This window comes from Chiloscyllium plagiosum, chromosome 16, assembly GCF_004010195.1.
Source record: "Chiloscyllium plagiosum isolate BGI_BamShark_2017 chromosome 16, ASM401019v2, whole genome shotgun sequence".
Lineage (NCBI taxonomy): Eukaryota > Metazoa > Chordata > Chondrichthyes > Orectolobiformes > Hemiscylliidae > Chiloscyllium > Chiloscyllium plagiosum.
Genome location: NC_057725.1, coordinates 5,373,419 through 5,386,607, shown reverse-complemented (window position 1 = coordinate 5,386,607; position 13,189 = coordinate 5,373,419). Strand labels below are relative to the sequence as shown.

Below are 13,189 nucleotides of genomic sequence, written 5' to 3'. Positions count from 1 at the left end.
CTTTTGATTGAACTTTTCGAGGAGGTGACAAAGGTGATCAATAAGGGTAGAGCAATGGATGTTCCTCGGATGCTGCCTGACCTGCTGTGCTTTTCCAGCACCACTCGAATCTAGAGCAATGAATGTTGTCGACATGGATTTTAGTAAGGGTTTCGACAAGGTTCCTCATGGTAGGCTCATACAGAGCATTAAGATGCATGGGATCCACGGTAACTTGGCCTCGTGGATTCAGAATTGGCTTGCCCAAAAAAGGCAGAGAGTAATGGTGGAAGGATGTTTTTAGGCTGGAGGTCCATGACTAGTGGTGTTCTGCAGGGATCCATACTGGGACCTCTCTCTCTCTCTATATATATATATATATATTACTTGGATGAAAATGTAGATGGGTGGGTCAATAAGTTTAACACTGAATATCAACCACCTGCTATATTCTCACTGTGCATTAAAATCGTCAAAGTCCTACCGGTTCATAGGGCTGCTTGGTCATTAGAGAGAGAGAGAGAGAGAGAGAGAACTGGTGGCGGTTTAACCTGACATGCCTCAGCTTAGGGGAAAGGTAGAGAAGGACAATCCTTCGTGGTAACCTCAGCTGATGCAGGAATTGAACCGATGCTGTTGGCTTCACTCTGCATCATAAACCAGCCATCCAGCTGAACTGAGTTGGGCACTACACGGTCGTGCTTTATTCTTGTCAGTGCAGACTGGCAGAACATTCTGAGCTATCTACCTATTGAACTGAAAAACATGGGTTGTTGTTGTGGAAAACTCTTGCTGCAATTGTGTATGGATCAGACAAGCAGTACCCAACACCATCAGCAGGGGGTGTCAGGAATCCATGACTCTGGGACAACTAACCTCCAGCAATTGTTAGTGAAATCAGTAATGCGTAACAATAAAGTTATTCAACGTTCTTTATCAAGTTAAGACCGAGTACAGAATCAATCATTTGTAACAAAATTTCTGTGGGTTACATTCTTCCTCCACTTCTGCTTCTCAAAATTCATCTTTTAAAAGTCAACAGAAAGCTACACGATGAATAATGTTGTACCTTTCAATGACATTGTGACTGTGTTGCTTTCTCCTACTAAATAGCCGCAGGGTAACAGTTCTGGTGTGTCCACATTATTAGTGCGTTGGATGTCTCCTATGCTGTAGCCCAGCACGCTGTCGGAGTTTAGGCCTAACTGGCTCACTGGATCCACATGGATAATGTATTCCTGCAAAAGATAGTATCATCAGAAACCGTAATATTATGCTTTCTGAACTAGACTGGGAAAACAAAAACTGGAATTAATTACTACAGTTGAATTGATAAAATGAAAGAACTGTGAAAAGGGGAGAAAGTGGGAACAGGGGATTGAGTTGGATGATCAGCCATAATCATAATGAATGGTTCAGCAGGCTCAAAGGGCCGAATGGCCTATTCCTGCTCCTAGTTTCTATGTTAAGTCAGGGACACTGATTGATAGTATTTAGGGAAATGTAACAAAAGAGTATTGTCCAATTAATTCAATTTACAGCATGGCAATACTTTTTGCTCATGTCATCCACTGTACACAAGATTTTAAGGATTAACTCCAGTGATTTCCTGTGTCACTCTTCTCCCACAATAACAACATTAACTTTTCTGTAGTGTTAGTAATAATAAAGTCAGTGAACCATATAATTTTATTTTATGGTTCTTTGCCAGACTGGCAACTGCCTGGACTATCCGAAAAATGGTCTGCAGGTTTGAATACCAATGAGGACAAAAACAAACATTGCTGTGATTGCCCCAAGGCCGAATAGTCAGCTTACCGAAGAAGGCAAGGGGATGGCCAGCAAGGAATCAGAATGTTAAGATTAGGAAGAAGAGAATTACAGCAAAAAAGAAAAGTGGAACCCGTGAAATAAACAAACATTTCAAAGCACTGCTATGGTTTAAACTGAATAATAAATATCTGGTGACATCGATTCCACAGCATCCATTTACTGGCCTTCAGGAGCTGCCCAATGCTGTGTTTAACACCTCAAAACAATGATAGCTACTTCAACATAACAAATACATTTGAAGCTCTCATTCCTCAACCTTCAAACTAATGGTAGAATATTTGAATCTTATTTTCATTAATGAAACTTTCTTTACTTTGAACAGACGCCGCACGACACCATCCAAAACATCCCATTTTGTCTTCCCGCTAACTCCAATGCAGCCGACTATATACTGACGAATTCGAGACTCCTGTGGTGAAGGAAACAAGTGAGAAGTCAACTTGTATTCAATGGCTCAATGTACAATTAATCCAATTGCCATGGTTACTGAACTGACAAGACAAAAACCACAGACTCCAGCTTCAATGGAGATGACCTCAATAGCATTGAAATTTGGTCTGTGTCTTTTTTGCTGGTCATTTTCTATTCATTAAGATAAGAACTAGCTAAATGTAAAATCATGGAATTCTGTCTCTAATCAAATGCATTTCTCTCAAAGATTGTAAGAAAGAAAGACAAGTTAATACTTCCCTATTTTGTCCATCTACCTGAGGTAATCCCGATCTCAAACACAATACTCGTTATAGAATCAGGCCAACATTTCCATTTCTTGCACCCACTAACCTCTGCCTTCACTAAGAAACACTGGGCTGAAAATGAAGGCAGTTCCACGCTGTGGGCTATTTGTAAAGATTTTGTTCATGGATTGTCAGCATTACTGGCAAAGCCAGAATTTGTTGCCTATCCCTAGTTGCCTCTAGGATCATGATCAGGGACTAATTTCCTGAACTGCGGTAGTTCACACAGTGTATGCATATCTATGATGCTGCTAATACTGGAGGTCTGGGACTTTGACAGCGATATAGTTAGATACCAGGAGACTGTGGGGCTTGAACAGGAAATTGCAGCTGATGATGTTGAGGCATTCAAGAGAGAGGGAATTTAATGACTACTTTGACAGAAATGGTGCACTGGGTGTTTGGGAAAAGGCAGGAGATCGGCACTAAGGGATAGAACTGGTGCAGGCACAGCAGGCCGAATAGCCTTCCTCTGTGCGTAACAATTCGTGATCCTATGTGCTCTTGCCCGTTCTTCTGGGGGTTAGAGGTCGCTCATTTGAAAGGATGCTGGGCAAGTCACTGCAGTATATTTTGTAATCAGTACACAGTGCTACCTTTATATGCTGCTGGTGGAGGGAATCGGGGTGGAGGGTGATGCTAGGGAGTCAAGAAAGCCACAGCTTTGTCTTGCTTAGTGTTCACTTCCTGAGTGTTGTTGGAGCTGCACCCATCCAGGCAAGTGGAGAGCATTCCATCACACTCCTGACTTCCACCCTTGTAGTTGGTGGACAGGCTTTAAGGAGTCAGGAGGTGAGTTACTTGCTGTAGGATTCCTAGCCGCTGACCTGCTTTTATAGCCACAGTACTTACATAGTTCATCCAGTTCAGTTTCTGGTCAATGGTAAGCCCCAAAGTGTTGATAGTGAGGGATTCAGTATTGGTAATGCCATTGAACGTCAAAGGGAGGTAGGTTTAGAATCTCTTGCTGGAGATGATCATTTCCTGATATTTGTGTGACATAAATGTTAGTTACCCATGTAATCCATCTCAAACTAAACTCTAATAAGACGAGACAGGGTGAGCACAGGAAGGATGTTTCCAATGACCAGGCACCCCAGAACCAAGGGTTACAGTCTAAAGATATAGGGTATACTATGTAGGACAGAACCCTTGAGAAATGGTCTTCACTCAGAAAGTGGTGAGCCTGTGGAGTTCTTTGTCACAGGAAGCAGTTGAGGCCAAAAATATTGAATGTTTGAAGAAAGAATAGATACAGCTCTTTGGGCTTAAGGGATCAAAGGGTATGGGGTGAAAGCAGGAACAGGAGACTTAGCTGAATGATCAGCCGTGAGCATATTGAATTGTGGAGCAGGCTTGAATTGTGAAATGATTGACCCCTACTTTCTATATTTCTGTGAATGCTATCCAGGTCAGCTGTTTCAGAATTTGTCAAGTGAGGAATGGTATTGAACACTGTAGTCATCAGTGAACTCTCTCCTTCCTGACCTTATGATGGAGGGAAGGTCATTGATGAAGGGGGTTGGTTCCAGATCCTGAACAACTCCTACAACTACATCCTAGATTGAGAAGTCTGACCTCCAACAACCACTGTCATTGTCCTCTGTGCTGGGTATGACTCCAAACAGAGATTTTCACTGATTCCCACTGACTTTCAGTTTTTCTAGGGCTCCTTGATGCCACACTCAGTCAAATGCTGTCTTAATGTCACTTGTGTCTCATTTCAGGAATGTAGCTCATGAGACCAGGTTTGGACCGAGGTTACTATGGAATTTGAGCCGAAGGTCCAGGAAAAATCAAACTGAGCATCAATGAGCAGGTCTCATTTCTCAGTAAGTGCCACTTAACGTAACTAATGATGAGCACTTCCATTGTTTCAATCATGATTGCGAGTAGACTGATGAGGCAGTGCTCGATATAATTCGTATTGTACAATATAGATTAAAATTGTATACAAAGGAAAACAGAAAGAACAAGTACACATGCTTGAAATGACACTTAAAACTCTGTACGTGAAAAGATACAGAGGATCTCCAAAGAATTACACACCAAGCATTCAAGCATGGCATTATGATGGTTATAATTCTAGACTAACTGAACAGTCACAGGTCCAAATGCCTTTGTAGCATGTTTTGTGCTGGAACTTAAATAATGTGGTAATATATGAGCAGGCATCAGAAAGATAAATGACTTTGGAAGCAGTCAACTGTTTGAAAAATTCAACCCATCAGCAATGTCCTTCAGCAAAGTGAGGTCTCCATCTCTATCCTGCCTGGTCACACATCGAATGATTCTAATTCCTTCTGAAGTGGTCAAACTAGTAACTCTGTCATTAGGAAGAACTCTCATTAAATGTGATAATGAACTCCAACATGTCCTGAGGCCAGCACATATTTCTGTCTTGGCTTCTAAGTCTTTTGGAAGCCAACTTCTCACAAGTAATACCAGAAACCAGTGTCACTTATTACCACAGGCATTTTCAGCAGCGGAATCATCCAGCTTGAATCTAATCTCAGAGTAAGAGGTCATTCATTTAAAGACAGAGATGAGGAGGAATTTCCTCTCTCAGAGGATAGTGAATCTGTGGCATTCTTTACTGCTGAGTACTAAAAGGGTAAAGTTACCATATCATACTGGACCCATAGCACCTCAGACGATGGGAGAGGTTGAGAAGGAGAGTCCTCCACAGTAACTTCAGCTGGTGTGGAGATTGAACCCACATTGCTAGCCTTACTTTACATTACAAATCAACTATCCAGCTGACTGACCTAACCAAGAGGGTTGGAGAGCCTGGATCATTAAGTGTATTCAGAACTGAGATACATTTTTAATCAATAAGGAATCAAGGGTTATGGGGAAAAGTGAGGAAAGTGAAGTGGAGAATTATCAGATCTGCCACGGTCTCATTGAATGGCAGAGTGGACTCGATGGGCTAAATGGCCTATCTGCTCCAATGGCTTATGGTCTAGCATACCTCTTTCCATCTCATCTCCTCTTGCAAGCGGACTACTATCTTCACATGCCTGCCTTCTTTGCGGGCTGAGCCGTCTGCGTTGTCTTCGAGTAGCATATCTGCTCAACAAAGGCATCAATTAGAAATATGCAACAGCAAGAGGAGGCACTGACACTGTGCTGGACTCAGACAATGATATTTCTTAATTCTGATCTGAAGTTAATACAAATGGAACTGCATTGTTCCCCTGCTCGGTGATGTTAAATTGTGCCAGAAGACTGGCTTGTGATACACATAAACACAATGGTACACCAGCAATACTCCCCCACAACGCAAAGTCACATCGTCCTACCAGACACAAGGTTGCTTTCTTATTAGAGAAAGATGGCAGGAGGTGGTTTTATCCGAGGGTCACCCCACCTCAGGTGAGGGGAGAGGTTGAGGAGGCAAGTCTGTCATGGTAACCTCAGCCAGTGTGGGAATTGAACCCATGCTCTTGGTATCAGTCTGCATCACAGATTGGCTGTCCAACCCATGACGATGTATTTTCAACATCGGAAGATTGAAAACCAAACTTCTGGTCTTAGACGGAATATTTAATCTGAAGTCTACAATATGTCCATTGTTGAGTACGCAGTGTGGGTTCTACTGCAGCCAGAAAAGGAATTGGCTATTTCCGCAGAAAATAAAAGTTGTGGGGATGCTGGCAATCTGAAATGAAAACAATGTGCTGGAGAAACTCAGCAGATTGGGCAGCATCTATGAGGCAGAAACAGAGTTAGCCCATTATGACACGTTTTATTCTTTTTGGCTACTGTTGAGTTGCGTACCAAGACTGGTGGATTCGGTCAGGTTGAGGCTGTGCTGGGAAAGGCCAAGTGACTGACGACGGGACGAAGAGATGGAAAGCTGGGACTGGGTGCGACTGCAGCTGCCTTGGGTTTCAGACTTCAACCGGTCATTCTCTGCCTTCAGCTTTTCAATTTCAGTCTAGGAGGGAAAAAGATTTAAACATTAAAGCAAGCCGGACCATCATTAAACACTTTATAATCATGCAAAAGACCCTGCGTTAAACAAACACTCTGGTTTCCCACTTATATCACGAAACATTCGAAGCATTTTTGGGGGATGCATTAAAAAGAAACAGTCTTGCATCGAGTCATGTAGGCCTACAGTGCAGAAAAAGACTCTTTGGCCCATCGAGCCTGTGCTAATCAAAAGCAACCAGCCAGCTAGTCAAATCTAACCCATATAGTGACTTTCATGATCACGGTCATCACAAAGCACTCTGTAGCTAAATAAGTTTTAAAAAAAATAAAAACCTAAAGAAGTGTGGATGCTGTCAATCAGAAAAAAATAGAAATTGATAGCAAAGCTCAGCAGGTCTGATAGTATCTGTGAAGAGAAATCAGAGTTAACATTTCGGGTCCAGTGACCCTTCCTCAGAGTTCTGGGAGCAATAGTTTCCACCCACAGTCCAAAGACGTGCAGGCTAGGTGGGTTAGCCATGGGAAATGCAGGGATAGGGTAGAGGGATGGGTCTGGGTATGCTGTTCGCAGACGGGGTGTGGACTCGATGGGCTGAATGACTTGGTTCCACACTGTAGGGATTTTTATTCTATGTTTTTTCCCCAATGATTAGCTTTTAGCAGACTAATCTGCTGGATGAAACAATAAATGATTATTCGTCAATGATTTGGAAACTGTTCAACATGATCCCATGAAAGAAAACCATTTAGAAAGAAAATTGACTTAAAATGCCACATAACGTCACCATTTATTTCCATTGTTTAGTGAGTGCAGTTCTCTGAAGCAAGAGGTCACCTCCTCATTAGCTGAGTTTGAGGTGATTAGTCTGTCCCTCAGTCTGTACAGGGAAAGTGTGGTATTATCTGTGTGCCTCTATGAGTCCAAAATGGGTTTGTAATGAGGACCGAGTGATTAAGGTTAGCTGTGCAGGAGCCTTGTCTTGTCTTGATCCACTTCAGAAAGGCCCATTCTTGTCATGGAGGTTTAAAGCCTCCCATTTGAAAGATTCTGAAGAAGGGTCCCTGGACTCAAAACCTCAACTCGGTTTCTCTCTCCACAGATGCTGCCACACCTGCTGAGTTTCTTCAGCAATTTCTGTTTTTGTTTCAGATTTGTGGGCAGCATGGTGGCACAGTGGTTAGCACTGCTGCCTCACAGCGCTGGAGACCTGGGTTCAATTCCACCCTCAGGCGACTGTCTGTGTGGAGTTTGCACGTTCTCCCCGTGTCTGCGTGGGTTTCCTCCGGGTGCTCTGGTTTCCTCCCACAGTCACAAAGATGTGCAGGTCAGGTGAATTGGCCATGTTAAATTGCCCGTAGTGTTAGGTAAGGGGTAAATGTAGGGGTATGGGTGGGTTGCGCTTCAGCGGGTCGGTGTGGACTTGTTGGGCCGAAGGGCCTGTTTCCACACTGTAATGTAATATAATGTAATCTAATCCTGTAATCTAATTTCAAGCATCCACAATTCTTTGTTTAATTTGGCAGATAGATTTGGTCACAAGGAACTTATCCTGCTTTTCCCATTGCTGGGAGATGGTGTTCTGGAATGTTAACCAAATATCCTCTCGGTCAATCATCAATAAACTGATGGAAAAGTCCAAATCAGTCTTGTTTGCTCCAAGACTAATTGATCACTGCAGCGTCCCTTTTATTTGTTTGTTTGCTAGCTCGGGTAAATAATTGCAATGCAAGCATATCCGGCCACAACAGACAGCCTGTTGTTTTGTGTTCCTCTTGGCTGAAGAACAAATCTCAATATCTGTCACACTCCACCCACCAAAGAACAGCTGCAGCAACATCTGGCCAAATATGGCCTCTGCTGAATACTGGGCTTCCCGAGTATCCTCTGGCCAAATTATTTCACACACACAGTTCGCCGATGACCTGCTTATAATAACACCACCTTGGGAACTCGATCTATGCATGGATAGGTTGGCCAGTCAACAGAAAGTTGCTTTTGCCTCTCTGGAACAAACACCATATGTGAAATATACTCAACAATAAGGACTGATTTCCTTTTCCCAACATCTAGGCACCTTTTAAAAGATAACCACAAGAGGAGCAACTTAACTGTGGATCGCAACAAAGCAAAGGGGCCTAACGCTCACCTCAGCATTATCGTCCAGGCAACTTTGTTGTTGAAATGATTCTAAAGACATTAGAGTCTAAAAGTTGATGCCTCCCACAAGAACTTAGTTAAGTTCTAATCACTGGACAGAGATGTAATAGAAATAGTCCACTTGGACCAAGCTGATACTGCAGTGTTGAGCTGGTTGCTCTACGTGGAGTTTTACAGATGCTCCTTCCAGGTGGGTATTAAGAGGTCCACATTTGAAAACCAGTAAAGGTATTGTCCTCTGAAGTTTGTTCTGAAGAAGAGTCACAATGGACTCAATGGGTTAAAACCTCCCATTTGGAAGATTCTGAAGAAGGGTCCCTGGACTCAAAACCTCAACTCGGTTTCTCTCTGCACAAATGCTGCCAGACCTTCTGAGTTTCTTCAGCAATTTCTGTTTTTGTTTCAGACTTCCAGCATCTGAAGATTTTTTTTTGTTTTATTGAAGTGTTCTCCTCACCTCATGTCCACGACTACAAACCACTCACACTCCCCCCCTCCCCCCCCCCCCCCGCCCAGTATTAAACCTCAAAAGTTACTTCATTGGTTGTACAGCACTTGGCCTCCAAATACAAATACATTTCTTGCAGAGTCTACTTCAATGTACTGGAGCAATGCAACTGGCTCAGTTTTTGAGAAAACATGTAAGTTTGGCTTTGCAGCCTTGAATGGAGAGGACTGAGACAGAACCTTACGGGAGGACCACCAGGTCTAAGTGAACCATGACAGGACGAAGGGACCAAGACTCAATGTGTTATCATGTAATTTCACACCTAAAAGAGATCAAATGGAATCTTAGAAGGAGCTGTGGAGGTAAAATCTATGGAACCACTTAAGAATTACAGAGCTGCAGTGACAGGGCTGATTGTAGGTCTTTCTGGATGAGCAATAATGGGTTGTGTGTCACACCTTACATGCACTGATCTCATGATGGAGGCAAATGAGCTGGATGCTGTGTTACCCAGGCACTCTGAACTGTAATTTGCATACTCAAACCCAGTTTGCACTCATCTGAGCAACATCAACACAGAAACTGGGAGCAGGAGGAGACCACTTGGCACTGTGAGCCTGTTCTTCAAACCCAGGCCTTGAGCCAGGGAAGTCAGGGAGATGCAACACGGCTTAAGTGGATGAGAGAAGGATAAAGATGCCGTCCTCCTGCTTAGCTGTTGGGAGAGAGTGTGTAACAGGACAGGACAGGACAGGAGCGAGCTCTGCTGTGATACTTCCTGTGTCAAATAGCCCACAGTCAGATACCTATAGGGGGCAGGAGCTTTAGGAGAAAAAATGAATTCCTCTGCATTATTACAATTGCTGAATCCACAAGCTTATAACACATCACTTTAAATGATTAAATCTTGTATATACAGGATTAAAACAGATGTCATCTGGTACATGTCACAGGTGAATGTTCAATATTCACATTCTGCTTTCCCTCACAGTGTTTGAATCAGTAAGTAATTGTTCTGGTTTCTTCCCACAGTTCAAAGATGTGCAAGTTAGGTGATTTGGCCGTGTTAAATTGCCCATAGTGTTAGGTGCATCAGTCAGAGGGAAATGGGTCAAGGTGGGTTACTCTTTGGAGGGTCGGTGTGGACTTGTTGAGCCGAAGGGCCTGTTTCCACAAGTAGGGAATCTAATCGAAGAGTGATCTGTGTTATCCTGCTTGTTGAACATACCTTCTTCCCCTGTGCTAACCTCGGCCTGGAGTCACCCAGAACAGCTTCAGGAACTAATGCAAATCATCACAGAGAGGTAACCCACACCCTCCCGCTTTGCGTGCCACAACTGTCTGCATTTTTGGCTAAGGAGTGTTTTGATCCAGAGTCCCTGGATACGGTTAGAGGAGACAGCTGGAATGATTCCAACCATCAAAAGCAGTTAGTCACTTGGGAGAGCAAGAGCTATTTAAAACATACATCCTTAGCCAAGTTAAATTACATATAAGCGCACGTTCAGAAGACACATCTGCTTACCTGCATCCTATTCATGGCCTCACGCAGTTGATCAAGTTGGTGAGCAGAGCTCAGTGCTTCAAGTCGAATGTCTGTCAACTTCATCTCTTTCTCTCTCAGCTCACCGCGCAGCTGAATAATGGTCTCAGCCTCACCATCGATACATTCAGAGATGCTGCTTGGGAGTGAACAGGAAAGGGAGGCAAAACCCACCAGGCACCATTATTAGTCCATTTACTCAGTAACCCTTCCATCACAACTCCCCGTATAACAAAGGTGACTAACAAACGTCTTGTTGACACAAAATGATTGATTTGAAACCTATTTAATGTGCAGGTATGTTCTTAAAAGTTAGTATAATGTTTGTGATTGGAAAACTAAAATGCACCAGAGGCTGACACCATGGGCTTTCTGCACCCCAAGATAAATAGGTGGAGATGGTGGCATAGTGGCCATGTAATTAGATTGGTGAAAGTGTTGCCATGGAGAATGTACCAGTTAGATAATAAGCTTGTTTAAATTTAAAGCAGGCAAGTGGACTCTGATTGTCTTGGCATTGTCCTGAGAAAAGAACCAGAGAATACTGTCACCTATTTTGCTGATTTGAAACTGGGGCAGAGTGTGACACATTCTTGCTATCTGTAAGAAACAGGGCGCTGTGTACTGATACTCTCCGGATTGTTTAGCAAATGTTTGCCAATGACAAAGTGTCCTATTTTACTAGCTCACCTCAACCTGTAAAATCCAGCCCATGATACATGTTCCACCTAAACATTTAACATGAAACCAATATAAAATGATAAGTTATCATTCCTTAATCAGGGCATTTGTTCCATTAGGCAGTTTGCAAAGTAGAGTGCCATTGTCAAAAATGAGGATTGAAAGAGGGACTGCCCTCAGTGCTCTCTGTGACTCATATAGGTCAAGATTAGAGTGGTGCTGGAAAAGCACAGCAGTTCAGGCAGCATCCAAGGGGCAGTAAAATCAACGTTTCGGCTTTTGCCTGATAGATGGGGCTGTCACAAGCAAGGCCAACATTTTAATGTTCTTTAGCTGAGTGATTTTTCAGGCATTTCACAGAGTAGGTAGATTTAGTTCCAAAACGTCAGCAGGAAACCAGTTGGGACTTTTTTTAATGACAATCGATGATATTTTCATGGTCTCTCGCTGTCAATTCGGAATGTTATTAATTGAATTTAAATTCCTACTAGCCTGGACCTCTGGATTACCGGTCCTGTGAAATTACTATGCCACTTTCCTCCCCACCTCCCTGATACCCCCTGATTTCAATCTTGCTGGAGTCCCTTGATTTTACACAGTCTTCTCTGATAAGACAAGTTGTAGCCAATGCTGGTCAAGGATGAGTCAGGCTGTGGGGTATGATTTGGTGAGATTGATTCATCAGGTTGTTGCTTGACTGGTATGTGGAGCATGCACCTTATGGGTTAAGCATATAACCTATACCCTATGGGACCTCAACTATTGGTACACCACTGCTGCATTCTCCTCCATCAGGACTACATGTCTGACCCATGTGATGAAGCTGCTCCTTTAACAATGTTATGCTGTCCTTAGTTTTCTTTTAGAAAGATCATAAAATAGACTTTGTGGAGTGCCTCCGAGATGGATTCTTAGAACAGCTGGTGCTGGAGCTTACCAGGGAGAAGGCAATTCTGGATCTGATATTGTGCAACAAACCAGAATTGATCAGGGACCTCGAAGTGAAGGAGCCATTGGGAAGTAGTGACCATAATACAATAAACTTCAATCTGCAATTTGAGAGGGAGAGGGTACAATCGGAAGTGACAATGTTTCTTTTGAATAAAGGGAACTATGGAGCTATGAGGGAGGAGCTGGTCAAAGTTCAATGGTGCAATACCTTAGCAGGGATGACAGCAGAGGAGCAATGGCAGATATTTCTGTGTATAATGCAGAAGATGCAGGATCAGTTCATTCCAAAAAGGAAGAAAGATCCCAGGAGGAGGCATGGGTGGCCGTGGCTGATGAGGGAAGTTAAGAAACACATAAAGTTAAAAGAGAAAAAGTATAACATAGCAAAGATAAGTGGGAAAACGGAGGACTGGGAAGCTTTTAAAGAACAACAGAGGATTACTAAGAAGGAAATACGCAGAGAAAAAATGAGGTACGAAGGTAAACTGGCCAAAAATATAAAGGAGGATACTAAAAGCTTTTTTAGGTGTGTGAAAGGCAAAAAAATGGTTAAGACTAAAATTGGGCCCTTGAAGACAGAAACAAACAGGGGAATATATTACAGGGAACAAAGAAGTGGCAGAAGAATTGAATTGGTACTTCAGATTGGTGTTCACTGGGGAAGACACAAGTAATCTCCCTGAGGTAACAGTGGCTGAAGGACCTGAACTTAAGGGAATTTATATTTGCCAGGAAGTGGTGTTGGAGAGACTGTTAGGTCTGAAAGTTGAAAAGTCCCCGGGGCCTGATGGTCTACATCCCAGGGTACTGAAGGAGGTGGCTCGAGAAATCGTGGATGCGTTGGTGATTATTTTCCAGAGTTCGATAGATTCGGGATCAATTCCTGTGGATTGGAGGATGGCTAATGTTGTACCACT

The 13,189-nt window shown here is 43.0% G+C and overlaps 1 protein-coding gene across 12 annotated transcripts in view; it reads right to left on the bottom strand.

The window, feature by feature from the left end:
• Positions 1-13,189, bottom strand: part of nav2a (neuron navigator 2a) — a 1,099,168-nt gene that overhangs the window by 25,155 nt on the left and 1,060,824 nt on the right. For all 12 annotated transcript variants that reach the window (XM_043705381.1, XM_043705372.1, XM_043705374.1 and 9 more), the window contains 5 exons: positions 10,623-10,776; positions 6,333-6,492; positions 5,524-5,621; positions 2,126-2,221; positions 1,049-1,217 (listed from right to left, as the gene is read on the bottom strand). In XM_043705381.1, coding sequence (XP_043561316.1) covers positions 1,049-1,217; positions 2,126-2,221; positions 5,524-5,621; positions 6,333-6,492; positions 10,623-10,776 — 677 coding nt within the window. The remainder of the gene's footprint in view (positions 1-1,048; positions 1,218-2,125; positions 2,222-5,523; positions 5,622-6,332; positions 6,493-10,622; positions 10,777-13,189) is intronic.